Here is a 26,186-nt window from a genome sequence, read left to right on the forward strand (position 1 = left end):
TCGAATCTCATAAATTATTCTTGTTTTCATAAGCAACTATTGATGTTTTTCTTGCTGATTCTGTCTTTCCTCAGAACATTCAACTTTCTACTATTTTACTTTTACTCTTCTTCCATGTCCTGTTTTGTTCCCTCTCAAAGTGACCTCCCACTTCTATCCTTCTACATTTCTACCCACATTTCCTTTAATTTTTCTCTTTTATAGGTTTTTAAATTACTTTTTATTATTAAAAGCCATATAACATAAAATTTACCACTGAAGCCTTTTTAGTGTACGATTCAGTAGTGTTAGGTATATTCATGTGGCTATGGCACAGATCTTCAGGGCTTTTTCTTCTCATAAATCACAAACTCTGTACCTGTTAAGGAACTCCCATAGAGTGTCTCTTAGTGGAGGATACTGTCTGTTCTCCAGCTTTCTACAATTGCTTTTAGTAAATGCAGAATCAGTCTTTTCCACAAATGGAACTCACCAAAAAACTTTCAGGAATGAATTAGTAGACACAGGGCTAAGTAGGGCAAAAGTCCCTTTCTTCATAGCCACTCCCTTTTTGGAGGCCTCTTGAAAGATTCTGCATGAAAATTTCACGTCAACTATAGCAATCGATAAATTTAGTTAGCAGTCACCCATTCATCAAATGAAAGGATGGAAGTATCATCCCATGGATGCGTAACTTCCTAGGCTGTGGACGTCTTGAAGAGTAAGATTCCTTATAGTTTTCATTTTTACATCAAAGTCAGCAGTCTGAGAGGGAAGCATAACTACAGTATGCTTATGTACATCAAATAAAGGCCCAAGTTTTTATGTAACATTGAAAACCTGATCTGAATTTGGCAAGCTATTATGCTCTAGTTAACATTAAGAAAGTAAGGGTCTGTCTGTCTCATCAGTTTCTGTCTCTGTCTCTCAGTCTTCTCTCTCTTCATAATGATGTTGGTAGATGGCTCTCATGAGGGCAGTAATTTCAGGGAAGTTAATCAAATTAAATAACAAGTCTTTTGCCAACGACACTATTTTGTCTCACAGGGTCAGGTAAATGATAGGGAAATTGCTGACTGTTTGAAAGACGGTCAATCACTGATTTAAATAATGGCTAAGTATACATTTCTGCTATACTTAGAAACTGCCTTTTTCTCAAATACAGAATTGGATATTTTCATCACCTAAAATACAGGAATGATATCTTAACCTTCTACTATTAGCAGCAGATACAGACACCTGAACCTGGTAATTGCAGTGGGCTGATAGTAACTTGTCTTCTTGACTGCTCTGAAATCAGAAATAATTACAGACATAATAAAATATCACAGTGCAATAAGAATTACACTTATCCACTCTAATTAAAATGGCTCTACCCTGTTTGCATGAAAATAACAAATTGTTCCAAATGCGTAGCATGACACAATTCAATAACATCCACAGTTGTAGTTACTGCTAACACTACCTGGACAGAGGGCAGTGTTATTGCAAACCCTTGATTCTCTTAATGGGCCGCTGCAGTGTGTCCCGTAAGGTGATACACAAGTTCTGGTTCGCACCTGCGACCCTTGACCACAAGTAACTGAGCACGTGCTCCACTGGGACCACTCTTCCACACCAGATTCACCTGCGTGCAAGACAACAAACACATGTGAAATACTGTCTTGAACAGTCTTCGAGTCAGCAGCATATCAAATTGATGTCACAACATGCATGAATAATTTCAATGTAAAAAATGACAGTACATTACAAGAAAACATTTCACAGAAAACATAAATTCAAAGAGGGATGCACGGAATGCTGATACACCGGTCAAGCTGGTGGTGACCTTGTTAACAACCTTACATTTTACATATCCCACTGTGCTATCGACCCTATGACCTCAGTAGTTTTCAGCAAGAGTAATGGCTGAAACCTTTCTTTGAAATTCTACTAAGTCTCTGAACTTTGATGGGAAGCAAAGCAAGACTTAAATCTAAGCTTGGGCTTCAGGGAGCAGACATGCACTGGCGTGTTCTTCCCATGTCTTTTATTGCATAGCACTCTTCAAAAGCCAGCTGGTATGAAGCCATGGAACTCTAAATGCATCTAATTCTTACTGTTCAAAATGCTGACACTTATTTATGGTTTATTTCAATCAAAATGCCTACTTTTTCACCCTATGATAGTTATTTATTTTGTGGCAGTTTACTAAAGTCCTTTGTTTCTGATTTCTTCCACGATTTAGAGAAGTGTTTTTTCAGGAAGAATGAAGAAAAATTCTTTCGTAATCTACTAAACTGACATGAATCTAAAAGTTAATTTAAAATAAGGCCCTGAGAAGCCAATTAATTTGTGCATTTATCAATTTTCATGGATTTGGCATCACACAGAAACTATGTTTACATCCTCATATTATTTAATGTCATGTCTAAGGAGATTTAAAGATAAGAATTTCAGACCAGTGCAGTTTGCTTCTAATTTTGTTCTGGCATTATGTTCAGCAAAGATTTTTGAAACTGATTTTAAAGCTTTCCATTAGTGTTCCCTAAATTCTGAGTGACATGCCTGATAGCAATAACTATTAAATTAACCATTTATTTAGTTATTGAAAAACTGTACATATGAACACCCCTCATTATATAACCAAGGGCAAATTTAACTATATTTTATAGATTCGGTTTAGAATTTGCTATTAGAGTGGGATTCAAAGCATAGAAATAACAATCTATTTGTCCACTTTTGTTGTTACTGTCAAAGGGTTAGCAAGTGACTTAAAAATAATTTTTAAAATTACTCAAGACAGCCAGTCCACAAACCAGTGCTCAAAGACAGGAGGATACTGGATCATAATGTAACTCAATATAACGATTTCTTTAGTGAGAAATCTGTTCCAAAAAAAAAAAAATTCTAAAACAAAATTTGCACTTGAAATAGCTGACTTTACATTCTGGTGTGCACTGCTTAGGTTCTCAAGGGCTCAGAACAAGCAGTCTGTGTTAAGTGTGGGTCACTACACTTTGGGCAGCAGGATTACGAAGTATTTGTTCCTATAGGTCTGCATAGAAAATCGTGTGTTAAAACAAGATTGTAGGCAGTGACTGGTAAGTGGGATGATATATTATGCCAAACAGTACTATTTTTAATATTATAGTCAATTTTTATCTTGGAGGTATGGTATAGATTACACATGATTGTTTCAGTATTTTTTATCTTCACAAATTTATATAATACCAAAATGTTCTTGGATAACTTTTTGAATAATTATAAAGCCATGCTTCACAATTCTTTCATACTAAAGAATCTTCTAGCAAAACTGAAAATCATCATTTTATAAGCTAAATTATATAACAATAGTTTAAAAAAAATCCACACGTGCATATATGCATATGTATATTTAGTAATGAAAAATTTAAGTTCAAATCTAAGAGAAAATATAATATATTTGTAAATGATATTCCAAACAGTCTGTAGTGAGATTAAATGATGTGCAAATATCATGGTCATATGTTATTAAAAGCCAAAAATTATGAACAATGTGAGCTCTATAAATGAAATGAAAAAAAAAAATGAATAAAATTAGTTCTACTTTGCCAGAAAAGCAGTTTTTCTCTCCCACCTTACATTGTTATAATGACAAAGAAACATAATTCAATTAAACTAACAATGAATTAGGACCAAGGCCTATTTTTAAATATATTTTTGCACAAATAATTAAAAATTTGAATTGCTACTCACTATGCAATATTGTAGTGATACAGAATAAGCTAAGAATTGGCCTGGATCATGGGAGATTGATAATACCAAATTTTTCTCTCCCTTAAAATGATGGTTTATTTTGTGGATCAAAAAAATTCTGCTACTCATCAGTCAATCATATACTGCTTTCATATTTTGAATGAAATACTGTTACTAAAGTAGTGGACTGCTCATCAAAACGATTATGCTGTCCCACCACGCTATCTTTCTAATAATGCTTTCATTAAATACTTCTTACTTGTGTCACACAACTTCCTTATTCATAAGCAGGTGAAGGTTATTCTCACTCTACATTGGGTCATAAACAAAAAAAGGTCAATTTATCAGAAAGGCATTTTTAAAATATGCAGTGGGATTACATAGTAAAATAAAACGCAACATACAATGCTATCAATATGGAGATATCTTTGCAGAAAGCACAAACCGATCTGTTTTCTGAGTTTGTAGCTAGGAAGGCAGATTGGAGATTGGGTAGAAATATTCAGTATCTAATTAATTGTTAAGGGTTTTCAGTTTGGAACACAACATGAAAAAGAAACTGAAAAACTTACAAATAGTTCCTAATATTGTGTTTGATGGTAAGCTATATTAGCTCTGTGACCTTGAATAAGTCATTTTATTTCTTTGAATATCTTCAAATAAGATGAATAATGTATCTAACTCAAAATCTATTTGAGACAATTGGCAAGGTAATAGATAAGTACATTTTAAATTATGAAAAAATATTAATATAAAATTTTGCTAGTCTATTAAAATCATGAAATTAGAAATATATTTTAATTTTCTTTCTAATGTAGACAACATACTAAAGTTAATATATAATATAATACGATGCTATTTTATATTATATAAACAAAAATATAAATATAATAAAAGATTATTTTTTCTAAATGTTTATAAAATTACTTGATGACTATGATGTTAAAAAGCATCAGTAAATGTAATTAAGAAAGCCTAGACAATCTTATTGGTATTTAATTTAAATGTTTATGTTAAAAATTATATATATATATATATATATATATATATTATGATTTCATTTTCCTTAACAATAAATACAGATTGTAACTTAGGCTATTAGAGCATCATCATTTATGTTTAAATTAGCTTAGTTCAATTATTGGGACTTACAAAATGAACCAAGAAATTTTGATAAAGTAATGCTACTTTTTGAACATGTTATTTTAAAACAAAATCTGCTACTTTTATCATGCTACAAAGGGCTATAAAACTCTTTTACATTACATTTACACAGTTTACTGATGATATTGATTGCAGAGGCCATTTTGAAGTATAATTCTCAAAGTACAAATTGTGATAGCATTTGATGTCTTTTTCCTTGAGTAGCATAAAATGTCTTCTATTACTATTTAATTTTATCACTATTATGTCACTCCTTATTCTCAAATTACTGTCAGAAAAAATTTATAATTGTTTATATATAATGCCAGTGTATTGGTTTGAAAGAAAAATAGAGAAGTTCATAAATAAAACCAGTTATACTTTAAAATTCAGTGTTGTCATATATATTTATACTACATTGACATCTACATAAAATATTTAGAAAAAAAGCTTTATACTGAAACTGTAAATAGTTCAGTGTAAACTAAGATAAATACACTACGATTTTGAAGTTTTAACTTAGTAATGCATTGATATGCTTAAATGTAAGCTTACCTTACATTTTACATTACATTTTATATTACACATGTAAATATTTGGTTTAAAATGAAATAATAAATATTATCCATGAATTCAAGTATCCAAGCAATGCTTTTAGAATTTAAATTTTGAAATGTATTGTCTTTTCTAAGTTAATGTATATAATAAAAAATAATGGTTTTAAAGCTTCTTTAATTTTTTCACTTCTAAGCCATGTATTAGATAGAAACTAGTATCTAGAATAGATAAAAACAAAAATTGAAATTAATTAATTCTTCCTTAACAATATCAGTATTCCTTGAAAATGGAATTTGCTAAAGAATTTTAGTTAAAAATTGTGAATTTGCATATAAAAAAGACATTAAAAATGCATTTGAACAATAACTCCTGGCTAATGTCTATAATATTTGAGCCATAAACTGATTTTACTATGCTACTGGAAATTTAAAACAATATTCACCAGTCCAGCCTCAGCTTTGAGAGACTGCAGCAGACTGGTTTGCTTGCCACCTGTTTGCATAAAGAAGGACACCCTTCCCAGTCTTGCAGAGATGCCCACAGGGTGATTCCTAGGAGGCTGAGTAGTCAGCCCAGGTCCTGCTCCTGATTTAGAGTCAAACATCCCCTAATCTCTGCTCAGAGTTTGAGACGTTTCAGTCCCTGAAAAGGACAAAAGTACATTTAGATTTTGAAAATTTGTCTGAACCTTCAGGACATAATGAAGAATATAATAAAAATAAAAATCACCCTTCCCAAATGAGAAGGTGAACTGAAAGCATTCTAGAAAATGTGTATTTAATGAAAAAAACCTAAAAACATGATCTTAGATATTTTGTTCTAAACCTCTTGTTCTGAGAATTTAACCTGGCTTGCAACTAATGTATTAAACAGAAAACTCACCTATTACCAAGACCATGATTAATTCGCAGATTTTATAGCATTTACATTTTTAGTTGCAGAGTCAGATCTAGTGTTTTGAAAACATATTAATCTAAGAACATATGAACTGAAAATATTCATTTGTGGGGAAATTCCATCAAAATTATTCTCAATATCTTATCAGAGAACTCATCGTATACTTGGAAATTTTCTATTAATGTTACAGTGGTTAAGACTGGAATATATCCAACTTTATCAAGATACACTTAAAACTTTAGTTGTCAGTTTCCCAAAATAAAGGCAACAGCTAAAAATGTTCACTACAGTTGTAAACACTTTTTCAACCACAGAAATGCCACATGCAATGTACCCACATGGAATTACTTATAATGAGCCAAAATACAAATACATACATTTGTTCAAACTCTACAGCTAAACATATGGACATTAATGCTATATATTCAGAATATAAATATACATTCATTTATTAATTTAAAATCTAATCAAAATAACAGTTTTAGTTATACGAATTTATTTGGAGGGTTTTTTTTTTAAAAAAACTAATTATTTTAGATTAAAATTATTTAAATTTTTAATTCTAAATTTAGAATTAAAAATTTTATAAACCAAGAATTTCTGTTCATATTTAAATATCTTTGCGTATTACAGTTTACTTAAAAAGCCTATTAACATTTTATTATTTAGCTTATAAAACAAAATTCTTTTCAACTGAAATGTTAAATTTTAAATAGTGTCCGGCTAGCTTCTATAAATTTTAACAACCAACTAAAATTTATAGATTGTATAACAATTGAAAATATAGCCAAGACATTAACTTTTGTTAAATTACATTTCATCATTAAAGTCCTATTTAAAATTCTAATTGTTGAATAATATCAATTAACTCTGAAGAAACAACTTTTTCTTTAAAAGTTTAGTGACACATTTTAAGTAATTAATTAACATAAGAAAATAATACATATAAGTCCTAAATGTCCCATATTAAAAGCAAAATAATTCTTACACATTTTTTGTGTACTTTTCAGTTCACAGCTACTTTATTTATGGACTTTAACTGGTGACAAAAAAAAAAAAATGAGTAAAAAAAAATCAGCTCCAAAAACTGACAAATGTGCAGCAAAAGATTATGAAAACATGCAGTGGTTTCATTAAATTAACAACAATAAATAGAAAAATGTAACTAACGTATTACCAGTTTGTGCCATAAATTTAGCAGCATCAGCTTGTTCCTGAGGGACCCTTTTTTCATGAACAGATCGAGGTCGCTGACTTTTAATTGTATGATCTCCCATCATTCCAAATTCTAAAGACAGAATAAAGGTATATGAAAGCTTGTGTGTAGACATTTCTCAAAAATTACATTACTGTCTCATGCAATATGTTCCTGTACATAACCTAAAAGTAACTAATTAAATTTACAGTGTTAAATGTTCTAGGCTCATTTGCTTGGAGTATCTCTCAACTTAAGCCTGAAAACCTATAAACATGAACAAGATTTCAAGAAGCAGTAACAGTCAAATGATACATCAGTTTTTATTTCAACTTGAATAACAATAATACTGTATTCTTTTCTGATAATGTTCTGAAGCAATACATTAGAAAAAATACAACCACAGTGTCAACTGTTGTTTTCCAGAGAGAATCCTGATTGGTTAGCAACTGTTTGCTAACAGCAATCACCCCAACAAGTCTTTTAGGACTTTTCTATAGGAATAATTCTATAACTAACCTTCCTAAAGTAAACATTCACTTAATGGACTATTTTTCATTCAGATACTAGGTTACCCTTGGGATCTCTTGGAATTCTTATTGTCTCCTACTCCCATCAAACAATTGTTCGTCCTTTTTCTAGTCACATATAAACAATCTCTTGTAAAGTGGCATTCAAAAAGGAGATGGTGCTAGGTTTCTGTTGTTTAGTCTTTTGAAAGAAAAATTTCCAATAAAGGCAAAAAAAAAAAAAAAAAACAAAAAAACCCATACCTAAGTGAGGCAAATGAGGGAGAGAAAATATAAATTGAACAGAATAATTTCTATATAAATAATCTTTTCAAAAATTCAAAAGCTTGAAAATCATATCCTCACAGTTATGCAAGTCTTTGGCCTTACTGAACTGTTGCTGAGAAGTGATTTTAATAAAACCAAGCCTAGTGTGTGTAACAGGTATTGGTTCTGCCTCATAAGAGTATAGGTAGGGGAACAGAATTCCTAAGGGAAAGTTATTGTGATGCATTCGCCTACATCATGACAAAGAATACTCTTAGAATACTCAAAGAATACTGTATCTTTAACACAGGACAAAGATAATCAGGCAGAAAGCATTCTTATAATAGTGCAGCTATATTACCAGAACTAATAATGTAAAACTTGGAGAATGAAAAATTGGCAAGCTTATCATTCAGCTTTTCTCATGAATTTTTAAAGACATTTTCATGCTAAAATGTCACAATTTACTTTACAGTGTGCTTTGTAAGCAGTAATTCTACCAATCTTGGTAAGAAAAAAATCTAGCATACCTGTTGTTTGTTCTGGTAAATTATCACATAAACCATGACATCTGACAGATTCATTTCTCCAAATTTTTGTGGAGATAGCCTACTCAAAAGTACATCTCTTGAGATATCTAAATGCGTGTTTATTTGTGGCAGGTTAGATAATATCAAAAATAGAAAAATGGAAAATTCCATAAAATGTCAGTTGGTTTAATCTTATCAAATCCATCACTATTTTCAATTACTGCCAAAAAAAACTCCTTTCTTTTTATGTATACAGCAGGTGCTGCCTTAAGCCATTTTTCATCAGACTAATTAGCAATAATCCAATCACATACTGTATAATGAGTTTGGAACCTTGCTATTGAGAACACTATATCTCAACATTTTTGCTGTCCAAAATTTAAAAATATTATATACAATTGAAATGTTTCTGTGTATAAACAGCAAAAATACAGTAGTTTTTCACTGTGCTTTACTTTCTTTCCCACTGAATTTATAATTTGTTTACTCTGTGGGTTTGTATCATTTTTTGCTTTTAAGTCAAGAGTGTACGTTTACTGAAATCAGTTTGGAGCTCTCATGTTCACGCTAAGGTAGCTTTGGCTCTGGTAAGGCAAAGCAAGCCACAACACTGCTCCACGTCTATAGTTTCTTTCTTTCTTTTTTTTTTTTTTGTCTTTTGTCTTTCAGAGACAGGGTTTCACCATGTAGTTCAGGCTGGCCTTGAACTTACTTACTATGTAACCCAGTCTGGCCATGAACTCAGGGATATCCTTCAGCCTCAGCCTCCTGAATATTGGGATTACAGGCATGTGCCACCATGCACAGCAGATAATTCTGAAATGGCTGCTAAATTTTTAATGATTTATTAAAAACACAAGATGAATATTTATTTTTTAAAAATAGAATTTAAGCAAATTTCTCATATGATTAGCTGGAATGTGATTTAAATATCCCCAAAATTTTATAACACAAATTAATTTCAATATTCTCTAGTTACTACTTATCAACAATAATGTTCTATTATCATAGTGCTGATTCTTTATCACAGATCACAGTAAGTTAAGAAGTTCTTCGGGGCTGGGGATTTAGTTCAGCAGCATAAGCACCTGCCTAGCAAGCAGGTGGTCGTGTATTTGATCCCTGGTACCGATATAAAAAAAAATTTAAAAAAGAAGTTCTTCAATAATTTATTGACTTGAATATTCATCTCATACATAAACAAAAGTTTACAAGGAAATTTTTGGTTTTCAGTGTAGTTTATCTCCAAAATCATGTTTTAAAAATGGTAACTAAGACATAACTGAGTTTTCTAAAAGATATAATATATCTAATAATTTGATTTTCTTAGATGGAAAAACAACACTATGGTGGTACTTTTTTAATATTCCAGACCTACTATCCCAGATCTTGAAAAATTCAAATTTGTAACTAAAGTATGCAAAGTGTGAGTTTCTTTTGCCAATGTTTATATTCCAAGTGTCTTAAAATAAAAATCTTTTGGTTTGTCTTACAGCTGTTAACCAATACTATTGTACTATTAATATCTTACAGTAGCTTTTTTCAAAATATTTCCCTTATCATTCATGATAACACTGTTTTCTTGATTTCTAATAAAAATAAAGTCCAAAGAGATCAAAAAACTTGGGAACAAGTTCAAACTTGTTTTTCACTATCATTCTCTTATGTGGTAAATGTGAGTCATGACAGAGCTTTCGCATGCTATGTCTTCTGGACAATATAAGTTCATCATGAATGTTTGATTATATTCAAACAATTCTGCATTGGCAAAGATAATATACTACATTAGTTACATGAGAAAAATAACATAACCAAATAAAAAGATGATCTGCTTTTGTGAAAGCAATGAAAAGCAAGTTATGACATCAAATGAAATAGGTAGAGCATATAATATTGTATATGTGGCTAATGAAAATGTTATTTTATCTGTCTTCATGTTGATGGTGTCAATGAAGTGGTAAGTAAATATATATTCATGTAGAAAACCCAAATGATTGATGATGATTTCCAGGTTTTGGCACATTTTCTCAGGTAATCTTTCACTGTGCTTCTTGCTAAAAAGCAGTAGTCTCTGAAAGTTATAGATAAAATCAGTTACATGAGAGAAAAGTTTTGAAAGTCCTTTGCTTTAAGTGTAGTTTTGTGTCTTTTCTTCCCTTACCCGAGATTATATAAGCACAATGTAATTAAGGAAAACATACACTTTAAACTTGCCTTGATAATGGATTTTCGATTATGAAGTTTTTATTTCGAAATCGAGTGTTATAATGTGTGATGGGATTTATCTAAAAGCTAAAACACATACATACCCTTGTTATTTTATCATGTGTTTATTTTTAAAGATATGGACAAACAGACCATCAGATTACTATATAGTAGTCATTGCCACAATCTGTCTTACAATGTACCTACTACTAGTTTCATGATCTTAGCCAACCTGATCTCCACAGAAACCAGACTAGCCTTCACTATCACTGCTTCCCAAGAACTTTCAGATTTATATCTTGTTTATACAATGTGGCCAAACTGCTCTCCCAGGTACCATAAAAACGGTCACACTGCTGTACTCTGGCTTATATTTTTGTCCCCTGTAAAGACCTGTTCTTTCAATCATACCTGCAATACTCCCCTTCTCCCCACACACACCATCCTGATTCCAAAGACTACTGCAGGGACTAGTTCCTCATCAGGCAGAAAAGCAGCCTATGCCTTCCCTAGCTTCTGTTTTGCTTTGAATCAATAACAGACTTCCATGTTTAACTATCACATTAACTGTTTTATTCCTCCTCCTAGACAATAATCTTCTAAGTCAAAAAAAGCATGGCTTATGAATCTTAAAATCATGTCTTGCTTTATGCATAACTGGGGTTGAATATTTACTTAAATAAATAAATTTTAGGTTAAGAATTGTTTTTCCTGAAGTTATATTTCTGTATTTCTAGGGGGACTGCTTTAGCTTGCCTGGTGAAGAGTTTAGTGGGGAAAATGAAAATTCTCAGATACTTGAAAATTGGTTACATATGGTTACGATAGTCAATATTCCTGTTGTCCAGAAATTTCATTAGTCATAAAATATATTATTATTAGATATTACCTTATTTAGAAATTAAACCTCACTTTAAAATAAAACTTTATTTTACATAAAGACTGATTAATTATTTAACATGTGTTAGGTACTAAAGTTACAAAGAAAGTAAGAAATGGTTTCTGCTATTCTGAAGCTTATAGTCCAAGGAAATTTGCGAAAGATGACCTAATCTCCTGAAATTATTTATCTTTATTAAAATATTAACTTACCAGTCAGATATTTATAACAATTTCCTAAATTTTAGAATACCCTTAATACCGACTTGCTATTATGTTTCAAAAGAGAAAATGTAACTTTTGACTCATGCAACTGTACAAGTAAAATGTGATCTCTCACTGACTGAAATCTCACAGAAGAAACTATAAAACGTGACTTTTGGCAGAAAAAAAGATTCTATCATCTGGCTTCAAGTGGTTTAAGCAAGTAAACTCTATTATCTTGGGAATAAGATGATTCATGCATCAAGGTTCACCTTTAGGCTAGCGAATGAAGTTACTGAATTCGTTCATTTATTTTTACATGTGGAAAGTTGGCACAGGGATTGTGCATGCTATTTTTTCACAATAGTGTAGGTGGAACATACACAGATAGTAAACTGGATCATCAGCAGTTTGCTATTTTTATTTCAGATCCTATTCTGATTTTTTATAATTTTTTTGAAATGTGAACACACATGACAATTGGATTTTCTTACTCAGCATTTGTGGAGCACCTATGTAGGCAAATGTTTCATGCAAAGTTAAGAGATGAGAAGGCAATGATTGGAGTCTCCACAAAGATATTTCAAAGACCAACAGGGGCCACGTGAAACTGCAATTTTATAATTCAACAACATTTATTAAAATTATGAAAAAATTTTAAATAATTTTACTGCTAATGATAAATACACTAATTTAATTTTTTCAAAGAACAGTAAGAAGTACAACAGAAGAAAATATTCAAAAATTGAAGAAAGTTATACATCAATATTTACATTAGCAAATATTAAGAAATATGTAAATAAAATTAATAAATACATTTTAAGAAATGCTAAGACTAAAATTCCATCATTACAATTTAAGAGATTAACTACCATTCAATTCTATATGCCAGAATCAGACACCTTACAATAAGGAAAAGAATGCTATTTCTTACAAAATAATCTTGCTTTTCAAGACACCCCTCAGAAATGATTTTGTTAGTTAACTCACTATGACTGGTAAGAAGATGATTAATTTTATGGCATCTCTAAAAGTGGATAAAGCATGAAACAGTCAAGGGATATACTGATAGTATGGTCAGAAGATAAAAATGTCATAAGTTCAGTAAGTTGTTGAAATATTTAACCTGTATATATGCTTTTAGATTATGATGCTATACTATAATTTATCTTTATTCCAAGTAGGAAGATTGAAATAGTTACATACAATGACAGATTTTTTAATGAAATCCCTTGAACTATATATTTGAAAATTACATAATAATATGTCTTATTTACAATATTCCAAAAATCTGAGTTATATAAGTTACATTATGACTCTTATTCTCAATGCCTTCTGGGAAATGTCACCAAATTGGACACATTCTTCCATGTAAGAAATAATCAATATGCATAATCATGTAAGACTTATCTATAAATATTACTCATACATTCTTCGATTGAGTTTTATTACCTCATTTTTTTGTGAGAGAATTAATAGATCCTTATAAATTAGTAATAATTATTTGCTGGAAACATATTTTCAGTTATTAGTAAGAAGCAAAATAAATGTAGCAGCACATAAATTGTAAGTACAATTCTACCTCAGTAGTAAACTCATCTTGGGACGTCTTTCCTGGCTCCCCAGTATGGTGGGTGCACCAGTAACAAAATAAGATGTTTCCCTGTTAGCACTAGCGCATTTTGCAGCAGATTAAAACCCACACACACTATGATTTTAGTAATTTATTGCTAACCTGCCCAGACAAGATCTCAAAGACTTTGCAATATAAGAAAGTAAACTGAATTGTTCCTAGATAAAAGAACAGTGATGTCTCAGTTAACAAACACCTTTTTCCTTCCTGCCAGCTTCTCTGAAATTCACAGGGGCATTCTGTGTGCACAGAAGTCTTTACAGGGGCTTCCAAAGGGAGGGCGTGGTAGAGACTTGTCATTCAAGTTTCCCTGGAAGCAAAGTAAAACAAAACAAAAACAAACAAAAAGGAGTGAGTCAATTAGTCACGGAAGGCCATGTTTTTAGAAGGGAAAATGACTGGTTTCAGTGGTGACGAAGCAAATTAGAGGATATGCATTTTTGAAGCAGCAGGATGTTCAGAACCGGGATGTACCACAAATTGGTAATTACGCTATGAACACAAAATATATAGAGATGCAAGAATGTAAGATGCAAACTAAACAATAATAGAGAATAGATGGGAGTAGATTGGAAAGAAAAACTAGAGGCAGCACAAGTTAGCAAGAGGCTACTAGAGTTGTTCAACTAGAATGGATTGGATGGGAATGAGTTTCGTGGACCTTTCACTGGTAGGTCTGAGGCCTGGGTAAGCAGGTACAGGGTACTGCTGTGAGGTAAAGGACTAGACACAAATATATTTAGCAGCTATCCTCAACTTACTACAAGATGAGTCTGTCTCCAAATTACTCAGTCAAGACTATCAGCAATTAAAGCAATGTGTGATGCCCCAAAGCTTTGAGGGAAAATATTTTTATAAGGAAATATATGCTTTAAAAAAGTTGCATTCTTTAGTTGCATATTTTTGTCAGATCTTACAGATATTTAAAGTGATACACATTTTTGAGAGCCTTGAATAAAATGATTCTTTTGTGCTTTTCAATCAAGGCCAATGTTTACGGGTCTCAAATGTCTTAGTGCTTTTTATCATTTACTATAACTGAACATCAAATAATTGAACTGAAAGCAGTGTTACTGAATATACACATATATATTAAGAAATAATGTAATAAAATTATTATTTTATAGTACTATTAGTATATAAGTAAGGCAAAATAAAAATTATACTCCAATTGAAGATTAATAACAGTTGGTTGCCCCCCTCCAAGTTTTATAAACTTTGGGTAAAACAAGAAATACCTTCTTTCATGTTATTTGATATAAACAAAGATACTTGGTAATTCTAACACATAATTTGTTGCACTTAAATTACACTAAACAAGTTCAAAATTTCAGGGTTTACTTTTGGTACTTGAAAATAAGACAGAAAAGTTTCTTCTGTTATACTTTTTACCATTATATATGGAAATGTACTTTTTAGACAATCTAAAAATACTAAAGTAATTGTGGTCATGTTTTATGACTTATCTATTATGTTTTTATACTTTATTATGAAATATTTTAACTTAAATAAAAAATAGACAGTAGAGTAACTACTTATTATGGGAATCAAACTTAGGACCTTGCACTTGTCAGGCAAGCACTGCACTGCTGAGCCATATCCTCGACAAAAGTTTCTTAATGGAAATGATTTTTCTAAGACACTCTATACTGTTTATAATTTCTTTTTAAAATTTTATTTAAGTAGAAAAAGAAAAAAAAAGCAGAAAAGGGTACAAGTTACACAGAATTTCAGAAAAAAAATGAACAGTAGGAAATCACTAGTTAATGGATTACATATTGTCATCTTAGAAATATTAGTTCAAGTTACAAAATTAAAGCATATAAAGTGGACATTCAAACAGTGAGACTGCAAACAGTTCTGTTCAATGATCCAACACAACTCAGTAATATCATTGTCTATCTTATACACTTAAATATACATGCAGTTATATCATTTAGAGCACTTTCTTTTCCTCTCTTTTGTATGATGACTATTACACATTTTGGGTTTTATTACTGCCACAGTTCCTATTACTTTTTTTGGAAGAGAGTAAAACCAAATGTGACATAACAGAACAGGGTCAGTCAAATCAAAAGGGTGGGCATAATAGATAATGTAAAAACATCATATAAGGTGAACAAGAATGGTTACCATAATGCCTCCTGCTATCTTAAAAAGAATTGCCTATATCATCAGTTATAATAAAATTGAACAAAACAGTGAAGAACGAAAACCAACAAAACCAAAACATTGGAGACATTACAGGTCTTCAAAAGAAGATAATAGTCAACCAGAATGGGCATCATAATGAATCCCACTATCTTCACAGCTGTTGCTTCAACTTTTGAACCTGGTACTATCAAGCAAAACAGAATAGAGGGACATCAGTCAAAACAAGATGGTGAGAGAAATATAGGGCTTCAAATCAAGTTAACAGAAAATCAGAGTGGGTTACTATAATATATCCTGCTATTTTTTATTTATTTTTTCCTTAATTAAAAGGATAAAAAAATAAATAATAAAATGGAAATTGAGATAAAAGAGTGCATAACAACAAAACAGCGCAGATCGAAACATAGACTATGTTTGTCAACCAAGAGGAAAAATAGATATAGTCAAGCTTAATTAACAACTCTGTACACAGGTTTACACACCTGTGTACACACACATGCCTCTCAGCCACTTGATGCATTGTTTGTTGTTTTGAATCATTTTTTGATCAGTGTTTTAAATTTATCTTGATACATATCCAAAAATCTAAATTAAAGTAGTATCCAAAAATCTAACTCAAATCTAAATGCAAAGTAATTTGCATAATATTTATTCAAAAATTGCATTTCTATGGTTTCAAGCATCCAAGGAACATTTTAAAACAAAGAGCTTTTAAAAAATAAAAAAAAAATTAAATTTAAAAAAAACAAGGAGCTTTTACAAACATATTTGAGAAAGAATAAATTTTACTCATTCAAACAAACACAAAATATTATATTTCACATGAGATTCTAGGCAATGAAGATATTGTAGAGAACAGAGCAGAAAATCTTTTCCTGTGGCAAAATATTTCTTGGTTATCCCCAGTCTGATATTTAAAGCTTATGAAACATGTGGTCATTAAATTTACTAGACAGCCCTTCAGAAAGGTTATTTATAAGCCATTACACACATATATAAGTGCATACGTGTTTGTGTGTCTCATTAATAACTTCTAGCTTACTCTTTCACTCGTAGCTTGTTTTGCATAAAACTAATATAAGTATTTATCTCTTCCATAGTAGTAAATATTCTTAGCAATGAGAACCACATACAACTGTGAACACAATACCTAAGTCATCAAGGTCTAAACAATGCAGTGGCTTTCAAAGCTGACAGACTTTTAATTTTCTTCCTTCTCCTTCATTGCCTAGCAGCTTCATTTTCAGAGTTTTCCCTTGGGTATAATCTCAACATTCTCTCCCTAAGAAGTCATCTCCTACCCATAGATTAGGGTTATGGCTCCTAGGCAAACAACTGTCAGTCTCTCTTCCTCATGGGCTACATCTTCCACAAGCCCCCTCCTAAGTGGCAAGCACATACTCTGCTAGAAAATTTAGCATTTATGGAAACAAGTTAATCATTTCCCTGGGCACATCCGCTTCTAGCTGAATGCTTCAGATTTCTTCTTAGCAAACATTCAGTGCCCCAAACAAATATTTGGTGAATAAAAAAGTAGCAAAGTAAAAAATACACTGGATAGAAATAGTTCAGCAAATTGTCTTAGGTTCATATGAACAGCTTCATGGACCTTATATAGAAATAGACCCTGGGGCTCAATCTGAAAAGTTGAAGACCGGCTACAAAATAGAGAGGCTATTTTGCATAAAAGCAAAGTAAAAATTTTTAAGTTTACTGAGGCTCACGAGACAATTGACAAGGGTGATACAGATTGAGATTAAGAAAGTTTGGGGAGAAAGGAAGGGGGAGTCTGGAAAAATCGAAGAGGATAAGACTTGAGAAAATGGTAGAGGTCATCTGAAAGGAATTTCAAAGGCAGCATTAATAATAATGATATTTAAGTATAAGGGTATATGATATGCTGGGTGAAATATAATTCCTCTATACTACATGCAATTTTTATTAAAAATTAGTATCTGCTATAGCTCCTTAAAGGGAGTGGATTAAAGAAAGAAAGCCTGTTTTCAGGCTGAGGTGCACTTGAGAGAATAGAGCAGCACAGAAGCAAAATGCAAATAAAAGATTGGTAATGTAGCTGAAATATCTATAATGAGTGGTCAGGCAGGCTTGAGTCAATCCTTTCTTCAAAAACTTCAGGAATATTAGGGAGATAGTGAATTTCTAATCCTAAATGATACAGTAACTGAAGGCAAGTGTTTCCTTAGCATTTACAATAACACAAAGATCATCTGAAGGAAGACTCTAGGATGGTTTCAACATGATTGTAGGTTGACAGTCTTATACTAGCCTTTCAATGGCTCAGATTGGTAATATCCATTAAACATGGTTCATTAGCTGATCTTGTGGTTTTCTGAGTCATTTGTGAACTCTGGCCTTTGACAAAGCTGGTGACAAGTGACCATGTACAAGCAAAGGGGTTAAGGACGGTATCTTTTACATGTCAAATCCTAGCACTGGTTTATAATTTTTTTGTCTCTCAAGGAGGCCAATCTTTACAAGAGTTAATACTTTGATTACCTCCCCTCATATTTTTGCATTTTATTATTTCTTTATCAGAAGATTATGTTAAAGCATGTGCTCTGAGTTGGAATACATTTGGCTTAACTATGTGCTTTTTGATTTATTTTGTTTTCTTCTTCTTTAATAAATTATACTCTTTTCTTTGGTTTTATTTTTTGTTTGATAAATAAAGCTTAATAAGTCAACATAAAATAGGTACGCCAAACCTTAATTTAAACACTGATTGTATTTCTTGAAATATGAAATTGGGAACTTTTGAACTGTTTAGTTTTTAGTTATGATCTTGTTTATTTTAGAGATATACTGAAATAATAAAATGCATGTCTATAAAAACATACTCAGAACAGTAAAATGGTGAGAAGTGAGGAATGATTTAAATTATACTTTACACCAGGTTTACCTTGAAAATAATATTTAAATTGCCCAGTAGATAAGGAACTCTAGAGAACAGAATCTATTGGGAAATTCAAGGCAAACTCAAATAATTAGACTTCAGTAGTCTAGGTACAACTGCCACACAAGTAGATTTTTGCTAGAGTTAAGAGCAGAGAATGCTTAGTTTGAGAAAAAGAAAAGATAGTAATTGTCTTCAGGTATTTGCAAACTTTTCATGAAACACAAGCAATAAAAATAAATCACTTATGTTGTTTATTAGGAGAAAGTTTGGAAAAAAAAATGGGTCAAACCCATAGAAAGTGCTTTCTATTGATTTGAAGTGTATACTGATTTGAGATGTATAAAAAGGAATGAATGCCCAGAGGAAGTACCCAGACTTTGATCCTTGGAAGAGTCTAGACAACGAATGTGTGTGACTAACGAATATCACAGACAGAATTCCTACATGTATTTATCTTTTGAACTGACTGTAATTCTTACCTTTCTCCTAACTATATTTTCTATCAACTTTAAACTCTTATCATGTCCCCTTCCAAAGGATTTTCCAAGTCTGTCACTGTTTTATCATGTCCACCATTATCATTTTGGTCTAAATCCTGCTGTACATCACTGTTTAAATTGAGGCAAGTTGGGAATATAGTTCAGTGCAAAGATTCTGGGCTCAATCCCCAATATCAACACACACATATACAAAACCAAAATTTCTCATGCACTATTTAACGGGAACATTTGTAATCTTTTGTTTCTGATTTTTTCTTCTCTCACCTAAATTTTATTTTTTAATTTAATTTAATTTAGCTTTTTGAGAGAGTCTCACAATGTAACCCAGGTTAGCTTCCAACTCTCCAACTCTCTTGCCTCAGCCTTCTGAGTGCTGGGATTCAAGAAGTGTGCCATCAGGTCCAGCTTTCAGCCCTGGATCACCAGACACAAGGGAACTATGCTGTTATTATCTAAAAGTCCAATTATAATTTTTTGCAAATAACTTATACACACCTGTGATTTGATTGTTTTTACTTTATTTCTTTATTTTTTTATGGAAGCATTATTATAGCTTTATTTTTTGTCCTTTAAGTGTCTTTCTTTTCCAGTTTTTATTTATTAGTACAATCCACAAAACTTTGTGCTTTTCAGGAGAGAAATCTTAGAGCTGTAGTGATATAGTGGTGACTATATCTTGTGTCCTACAAGTTGCAGAAAAATACTTTGGAAAAAACAAAGAAGAAATAGAATGAGACGAAGAGAATAGAGCATTAATTAATAATGTTTCATCAAGCCACTGTATTGTATTTGACTTCTCAGATCTTCCAATCCACAAATATTTCCTTTGATAACGTCCAACTTAATAGTTTTGTTTGTTTGTTTATGTGTTTGTTTTGGTACCTGGGATTGAACTGATGATCTTGTGTTTGGCAGGCAGGCACTTATGCTGCTGAGCTAAATCCCGGGCCCCCAACTTAATGTTTAATCAATTAAATTTACTAATTTCAGTAGTTACATGCTTGTTTTTAGTTCCAAATGTGCATATTTCCTTTATATTCTTCCATTACTTCATTATTTTTTATTATTCTTTGCTATGTTATTTCTACTTTAAAAAAAATCCTCCTAAATGAACTTTTTTTTTCTAGTTCTTAATGTGTTTCTTGTATTGCATCTGCTGCTACTTCTGCATATTTTTTATTTCTCTTTAAGCTTAGTTATTCTGTTTGTTTTATTTAATTTTGCTTCTCTGAAGGTGTATTTTTCTCAGCATTTTTCCCCCTGTGTTCCTCTTATCAGGCTCCATGCACAAGTAATCTTCACCTGCAGTGTATTTCTTGGATTTATGGCCCTTTATAAAAATACAAATCCACCCATACATCTCGTGGAATATTAGGAGTGCTATACTTGTTTTTGTTGTTGTTTTTCTTTTGTTATTAAGGTAAAGGGTATCCTTCATTCACCCATTCTCCTCTACAGAAGGCAACTTCCTTTTCAGCACTTCAGAGCCACCTCCCTCCTTTGACAGAAGGGATGGTGCTCTGCAGCCTCAGGCTCTGTGGTGGGGCCAATTTTAGTTTTCTGCCCTTGCACAGGTTGAGAGCACAGCTGCACAAGTCACAGTCCTGAGGTCCCAAGTCTGAGCCATGGAGAGCTTCTAACTGCTTTTAAGACAGTGAAAAGCTCCCATCTCATTCTGGTTTATCATTTTCTCTTTTTTGTGGTTCTATTTTATGGATACCTATAAATTTCCCTTTGTTCCGAGCTTGGCTCATTTTGTCCTTCCATTACATTTTATGCAGCACTCATATGAATTTTTAACAGGTCCGGATCCATCTCCATCAGCTGCTTCTGCTATGCGGCTGGAATTCTTTCCAGCAAGGTAAACACTGTAGTTAAGTGCTGTGTTCAGCATGAGTTAAGTCCTGTCAGCTACTTTAGAAATGGAGACCAGGAGGCTTCAAGCGATCTTATTATTTGTCCATCATCACACAGCTAATGTGTGTTGGGTCTGGGACTCAAAAAAGTTCCCTTCTATGAATGTCCAAGCCACACATTAAAGTACAAGGGACATACATGACAGGACCTCTCTGACTACTTTCAACTTACTGTTAATGTTTTGTACCTACACTGCAGAGATTACTCTTTAGATTGTAAAACATACTTTTACAGTGTAGTTATAGTAGATAGAACTAAATATAATTAAGATAGAATCAGGCAAATGTGTTCTCAGGTTTTTAAAATCTCACCTGTAGGTCTCTTTCTCACGATTTCTAAGTTTCGTTTGATACTGCAGGGGAAGCACCATGTACTAAATTAAGTCTCATGATGTGAACTGATATCAAGATGCCCTTTAAAAAGTAATTTTTTTTCTCTTTTTGAGACAGGGTTTCACTATGTAGTGCAGATCAGTCTTGAACTCACTCACTACATTTGTAGCCAGGCTGGATTTGAACTCACAGCAATTCTGCTGTTTCAACCTTCCAAGGGCTTGAAATTACAGACATGTGCCACCATGCCCAGCCTGAAAGAATAATTTTATAGTGTCATTAACGTGAGATTGGCTAAAATGGAAATACCTTAATGATGGCTAATGAATCCTTATCACTTCTCCTTAATGTTTCATCCTTGGAAACCGGATGCCTTTTTACTTGCTTATGGCAAAATTTTCTGTATTGAACATGGATAAGATCAACTTACATTTTAAAGGAAACATTTGAAAGTGTGAGTATACTGTCACATGCAATTCATTCTGTAAGTTGCACAGAAAAAAAAATATAGAGAAATTTATACATTTATTCCCTAAATTACTGAGATCTAAAAGGCATTACTTTTTATAAACCTAAAAGGTTTTCTGACCATAATTTTAATAGAATAATAGAATTCTCACAACTGTACTCAAGTTTCCTTAGCAAACGGCTGAGAAGAAATGAACTCTTTTCCCAGACAATCTGGTATCACTCAAAAAGGTCACAATGGAATCATGCAAGAACTTAGCTTTTCTATGTTAACAGTGTTCTATGTTTTGTTCAAATCCATGGTTTCACAGAACCACAATTTCCCATTACCCCCAAAACATAGAACTGACCTCAAAAACAGACCTAGAATAAAATTAAGATATTAACAAAAACACAAAAAACAAAAACCCCCATAGGAACAACCATCATGTGATGTCTAACATTTAAAACTGACCTTTGTGTTGCAAAAAATGCCATTTTCCAAAAAACAGCCAACATTCAAACTTTCCCAGAAACAAATCTGCAAATGAAAAGACATCACGAGCTTAAAAAAAATTACTAGCCTAATTTTTTTTTTTGCAAGTATCACTGAAATTAGTTAAGTTAAAGGCACAGATTAAAATGCTCCATCAACTTTCGCACGGTTTCTGCAACAGTGCTGAGTTGAGTTGGATAACTCCACTAAACGTATATTTTCTTTCAGTTACTAAACCTCTTTCCTTCACATTCTGCTGGAAAGACCATGAGGATGCTGATATGTAAGTGGTCTCACTGAATTTAGTAATGTAAGCATTTAGCTTAGATTTGTGGATTACTGTCTAGACCTCCATTTTTAGCCTTGGAATGTTCCACAGTACCAAAAACTGCTACCTGAAGGCTCCAAGTAGAGGACTGTGTGAAAAAGGTAATCAGAGCCATTTAAATCCTACCTTGAGACCAGAAGTATCAATAAATACATGAGAAACTTAACATAAAATAATTGTTTTTAAATTGAACTCAGAACTCATAGAAATATGTGTCAATGTTTTCTTCTCCCTGCTTTTAAATGAGGATATTAGGCTTTCTTTAGTTCTTATCATATCATTATATTTGGTAGAAGGATAAAATTGGTTATTTCACTTACAATTACATGAAATAGAAATTCTTATTCACTCAACTAATGAAATAAGGAATTGAAGTATAATATACATATCCACTTGCACTATAATTAAGAGTTGATAATCAAAATGAGGCATATCTGTGTTCAAAGCACATATGCTTAAACAGACCTTGAACTGAAATTAAGTACATAAACAGAGGGTGTTCTTCCCATATGAAAGCAAAGTACATACCTCACAGAAAATGTAAGACACTAGAAAAATACATATCTACCAACTGTGTTATCAAAACTTTCATACTAATGTCTCAGTTTGAACTATTTCTATTGGGGAAGGGCATATATAAGAAGTTGTTATAAGGTTTTGTTGAAAATTTGCACTGGAGATCATCTAATAGTGCAAAGGTTGCAGTAAGTTAAAATTTTTTGAGTTAAAATCTTCACTGTCTTTCTGGTTAGTAAGATCAGTTTCTATCCTTGACATCTTCAAGGAAGGTTACTGGCACATTTTCATTCAAATGACTGAAAAGAGAGGCTCAGGAGAATGGCAATATCAGCTTGAGAGAGAATGAACCCTGTCCTGAGCAGAAGTCCACTTAAGCACCGGGCTTGCTTGCCAGAAACAGTGCCATGGTGATGTGGAGGGGAGAGCCTGTGAAGCACAAACATAAGAGGGAATGTATTTCTGTTGCTGCACCAGCGGATGCGGATTTGGACACCTGCAAGGCAGAGGGACTCGGACCTGGTGGAAATGATACGCTATGGTAACTAGGAAAGAACAACAAGGAATCACTTCTGATAGGATTATGAATTCATTTTGAGTTTATTTAAGTATGAATGCATTTCTGTGGAGCTGGAGGCTAAACCCAGGACTTTTTTCACTGAGCTAATCCCTGCCTCTTTTTTTACTTTTATTCTGAGACAGGTCTGGGTAAACTGCTAGCTTGCTGGGCAGTCTTATCCATCAACTTCCTACAGTGCTGAGATTAAAGGCCTAAGCTATTGTACTCCAGGTGTTTAACTTTTTAATGGAAATATTAAGCAGATGATTAGAAACATGGCTTAGCAGTATTTATATGTGAGGCCAAGGCAGGAATATCACAAATTTGAGAACAGCAGCAACTTAATGGACCCTGCCCCAAAACAGTAACAATATAAAACTACCAAAATGGGCTGGTAATGTAGTTCAGTGTGAAGGCTCTAAATTCATTCCCTAGTACTGCCAAAATACATGAATGAATTAAAAAGGATCTTGAGAGATATATGTTTACTGATATTTGTTGGGTAAATCTGGACAAGATTTACAAAGCAAGTAAGAATTTAAGGGCCACAGGCTGTTTCTGGAAAAGGCTCCCATTTGGGCAGGAGAAGAAAGACAACTGAAGGAAGAGGAAGGGCGAAAGGAGTCAGGAAACTAGGAGATACCTTTCACCAGAGACCTTCAACAAATAAAAAGACTTGGAGATTCATAAGATTACTGGGTTTGGATGGTTACTCAGGTAATCAGTAGTGAACCTTAAATATAAAATGAACTCCAAAAACATAAAAGAGTAAGTTGATGAGAAACAGAAAAACTTTAGAAATGATCTTTGATAGATAAACTTCATATCCATTATTTTCCTTTTGAGAATGACAGGGAAAAATAAGTCCAATGAACTAATTAAATCCATGTAAAAATTGAAAAGACAAAAGATAAACACAGTTTATTGATTTTAATATTCCAATGCACATTGTTACATGTGTAATGATACTGATCTCATTGAAATCATCAATTTTTCAGAAAAAAATAGTAATTCAAGCAAGAAAAATATTTTATTGTCCAATAAACAAAGAAGAAATTTAAAATGTTGTTATAAATTACATGTATTAAGAGGCCACACTGATACATGCTATGGAGGAATAATTTTCAGTTTTTATATAAAGTTCTTTCCTGATATATACTAAAATTGTATACAGAAGTTAAAAAAAAACTAAGAGTATCTTATTTTTAATGAAACTAAGAGAACACAAATAGCAAAATCTGGCAACGATAACTAAAAAAAACTACACAGCAATATAATTTATGTAAGATTTCAAAATAAAATACAACAAAATTAACAGTGCATCAGAAGAAAAACATTTAACATCTAATTAGGTCCATTTAAGGAATTAAAAGATGTATAAAGACTGGGGAAAACTTTGAATAAAATTTCTATAAAATTAGTAAAGTCTGAACTATACCAACTCTTTTTAATTAAGATTTTACAAATAGCAATCATTAATATGATTAGAAAAAGTCTTAAATTATTCTGTAAAATTCAAAGATAAATTCTAGAGATAATTTCTGAAGTGAAAAGTATAAGTCAAATGAAAAATGCTTATTATAACATTATTAATAAAATTTAAATTTCAATAAAAATATTGGTGGTTACAAAGAAATAATAGGCAGTCAACAATATCTAATAACATATTCTAATAGAAAATTCAAACAAAATAAATTACCATAAAATTTTTATTAGACCAGTAAAAGTTAAAAACATAGGTAATACTTTCAAGGGAAACATAACATGAACATTCATAGAATACTACTGGAATCGACTATCTAATTAAAAGTATCACAGATATGGCTAAACTACAGAGTTTTCTATAATAAACGGGTAGGGGTTGGAAGTTTAGCTCAGCAGCAAAGTGCCTGCTTGGTAAACGTGAGGTCATGAGTTTGACCCCTGGCACCAAAAACAAAACAAAACAAAACAAAACAAAAACTGGTAGAAAGCATGAGTAATAATGAAATTAGGGCAGCATTTGAAAAAGTTTTACTATGAGAACTTAATAATGAAGGAAAATGTTCTTGCAAGGACAAAATAAATCTACAGTAACATTTTCTTTGAGAATATAAATAATGGCATGTGTTTTTAGAATTCCATGTCCTCAGGTTTTCCACAGTAATGATGAGATGATGAGATGCAATAAAAATTTCACGGCCATTATTTCACACTCAAAATATTCTCCCTCCTTTTCCACACACTTCTCCATCATTCTTGGTACTTTCTGAAGCAAATGTCAAAGTCTTTGTGAAAGCAGTTATTTGTGTTGCTATATTTACC

General features: G+C 32.1%; 1 protein-coding gene across 7 annotated transcripts in view; it reads right to left on the reverse strand.

Moving 5' to 3' along the window:
- Adgrb3 (adhesion G protein-coupled receptor B3) overlaps window positions 1-26,186 on the reverse strand; it is a 720,698-nt gene that overhangs the window by 436,879 nt on the left and 257,633 nt on the right. For 5 of the 7 annotated variants that reach the window (XM_063227047.1, XM_063227049.1, XM_063227045.1 and 2 more), the window contains exons 3-5: window positions 22,459-22,524; window positions 7,472-7,582; window positions 1,445-1,606 (exon numbers count right to left, since the gene is read on the reverse strand). In XM_063227047.1, coding sequence (XP_063083117.1) covers window positions 1,445-1,606; window positions 7,472-7,582; window positions 22,459-22,524 — 339 coding nt within the window. The remainder of the gene's footprint in view (window positions 1-1,444; window positions 1,607-7,471; window positions 7,583-22,458; window positions 22,525-26,186) is intronic. The other 2 variants (XM_063227046.1, XM_063227050.1) reach the window with 2 other exon arrangements.

The sequence above is a fragment of the Cavia porcellus genome, unplaced genomic scaffold, assembly GCF_034190915.1.
Source record: "Cavia porcellus strain 051 isolate PalLab524CR breed Dunkin Hartley unplaced genomic scaffold, mCavPor4.1 scaffold_16, whole genome shotgun sequence".
Classification (NCBI taxonomy): domain Eukaryota; kingdom Metazoa; phylum Chordata; class Mammalia; order Rodentia; family Caviidae; genus Cavia; species Cavia porcellus.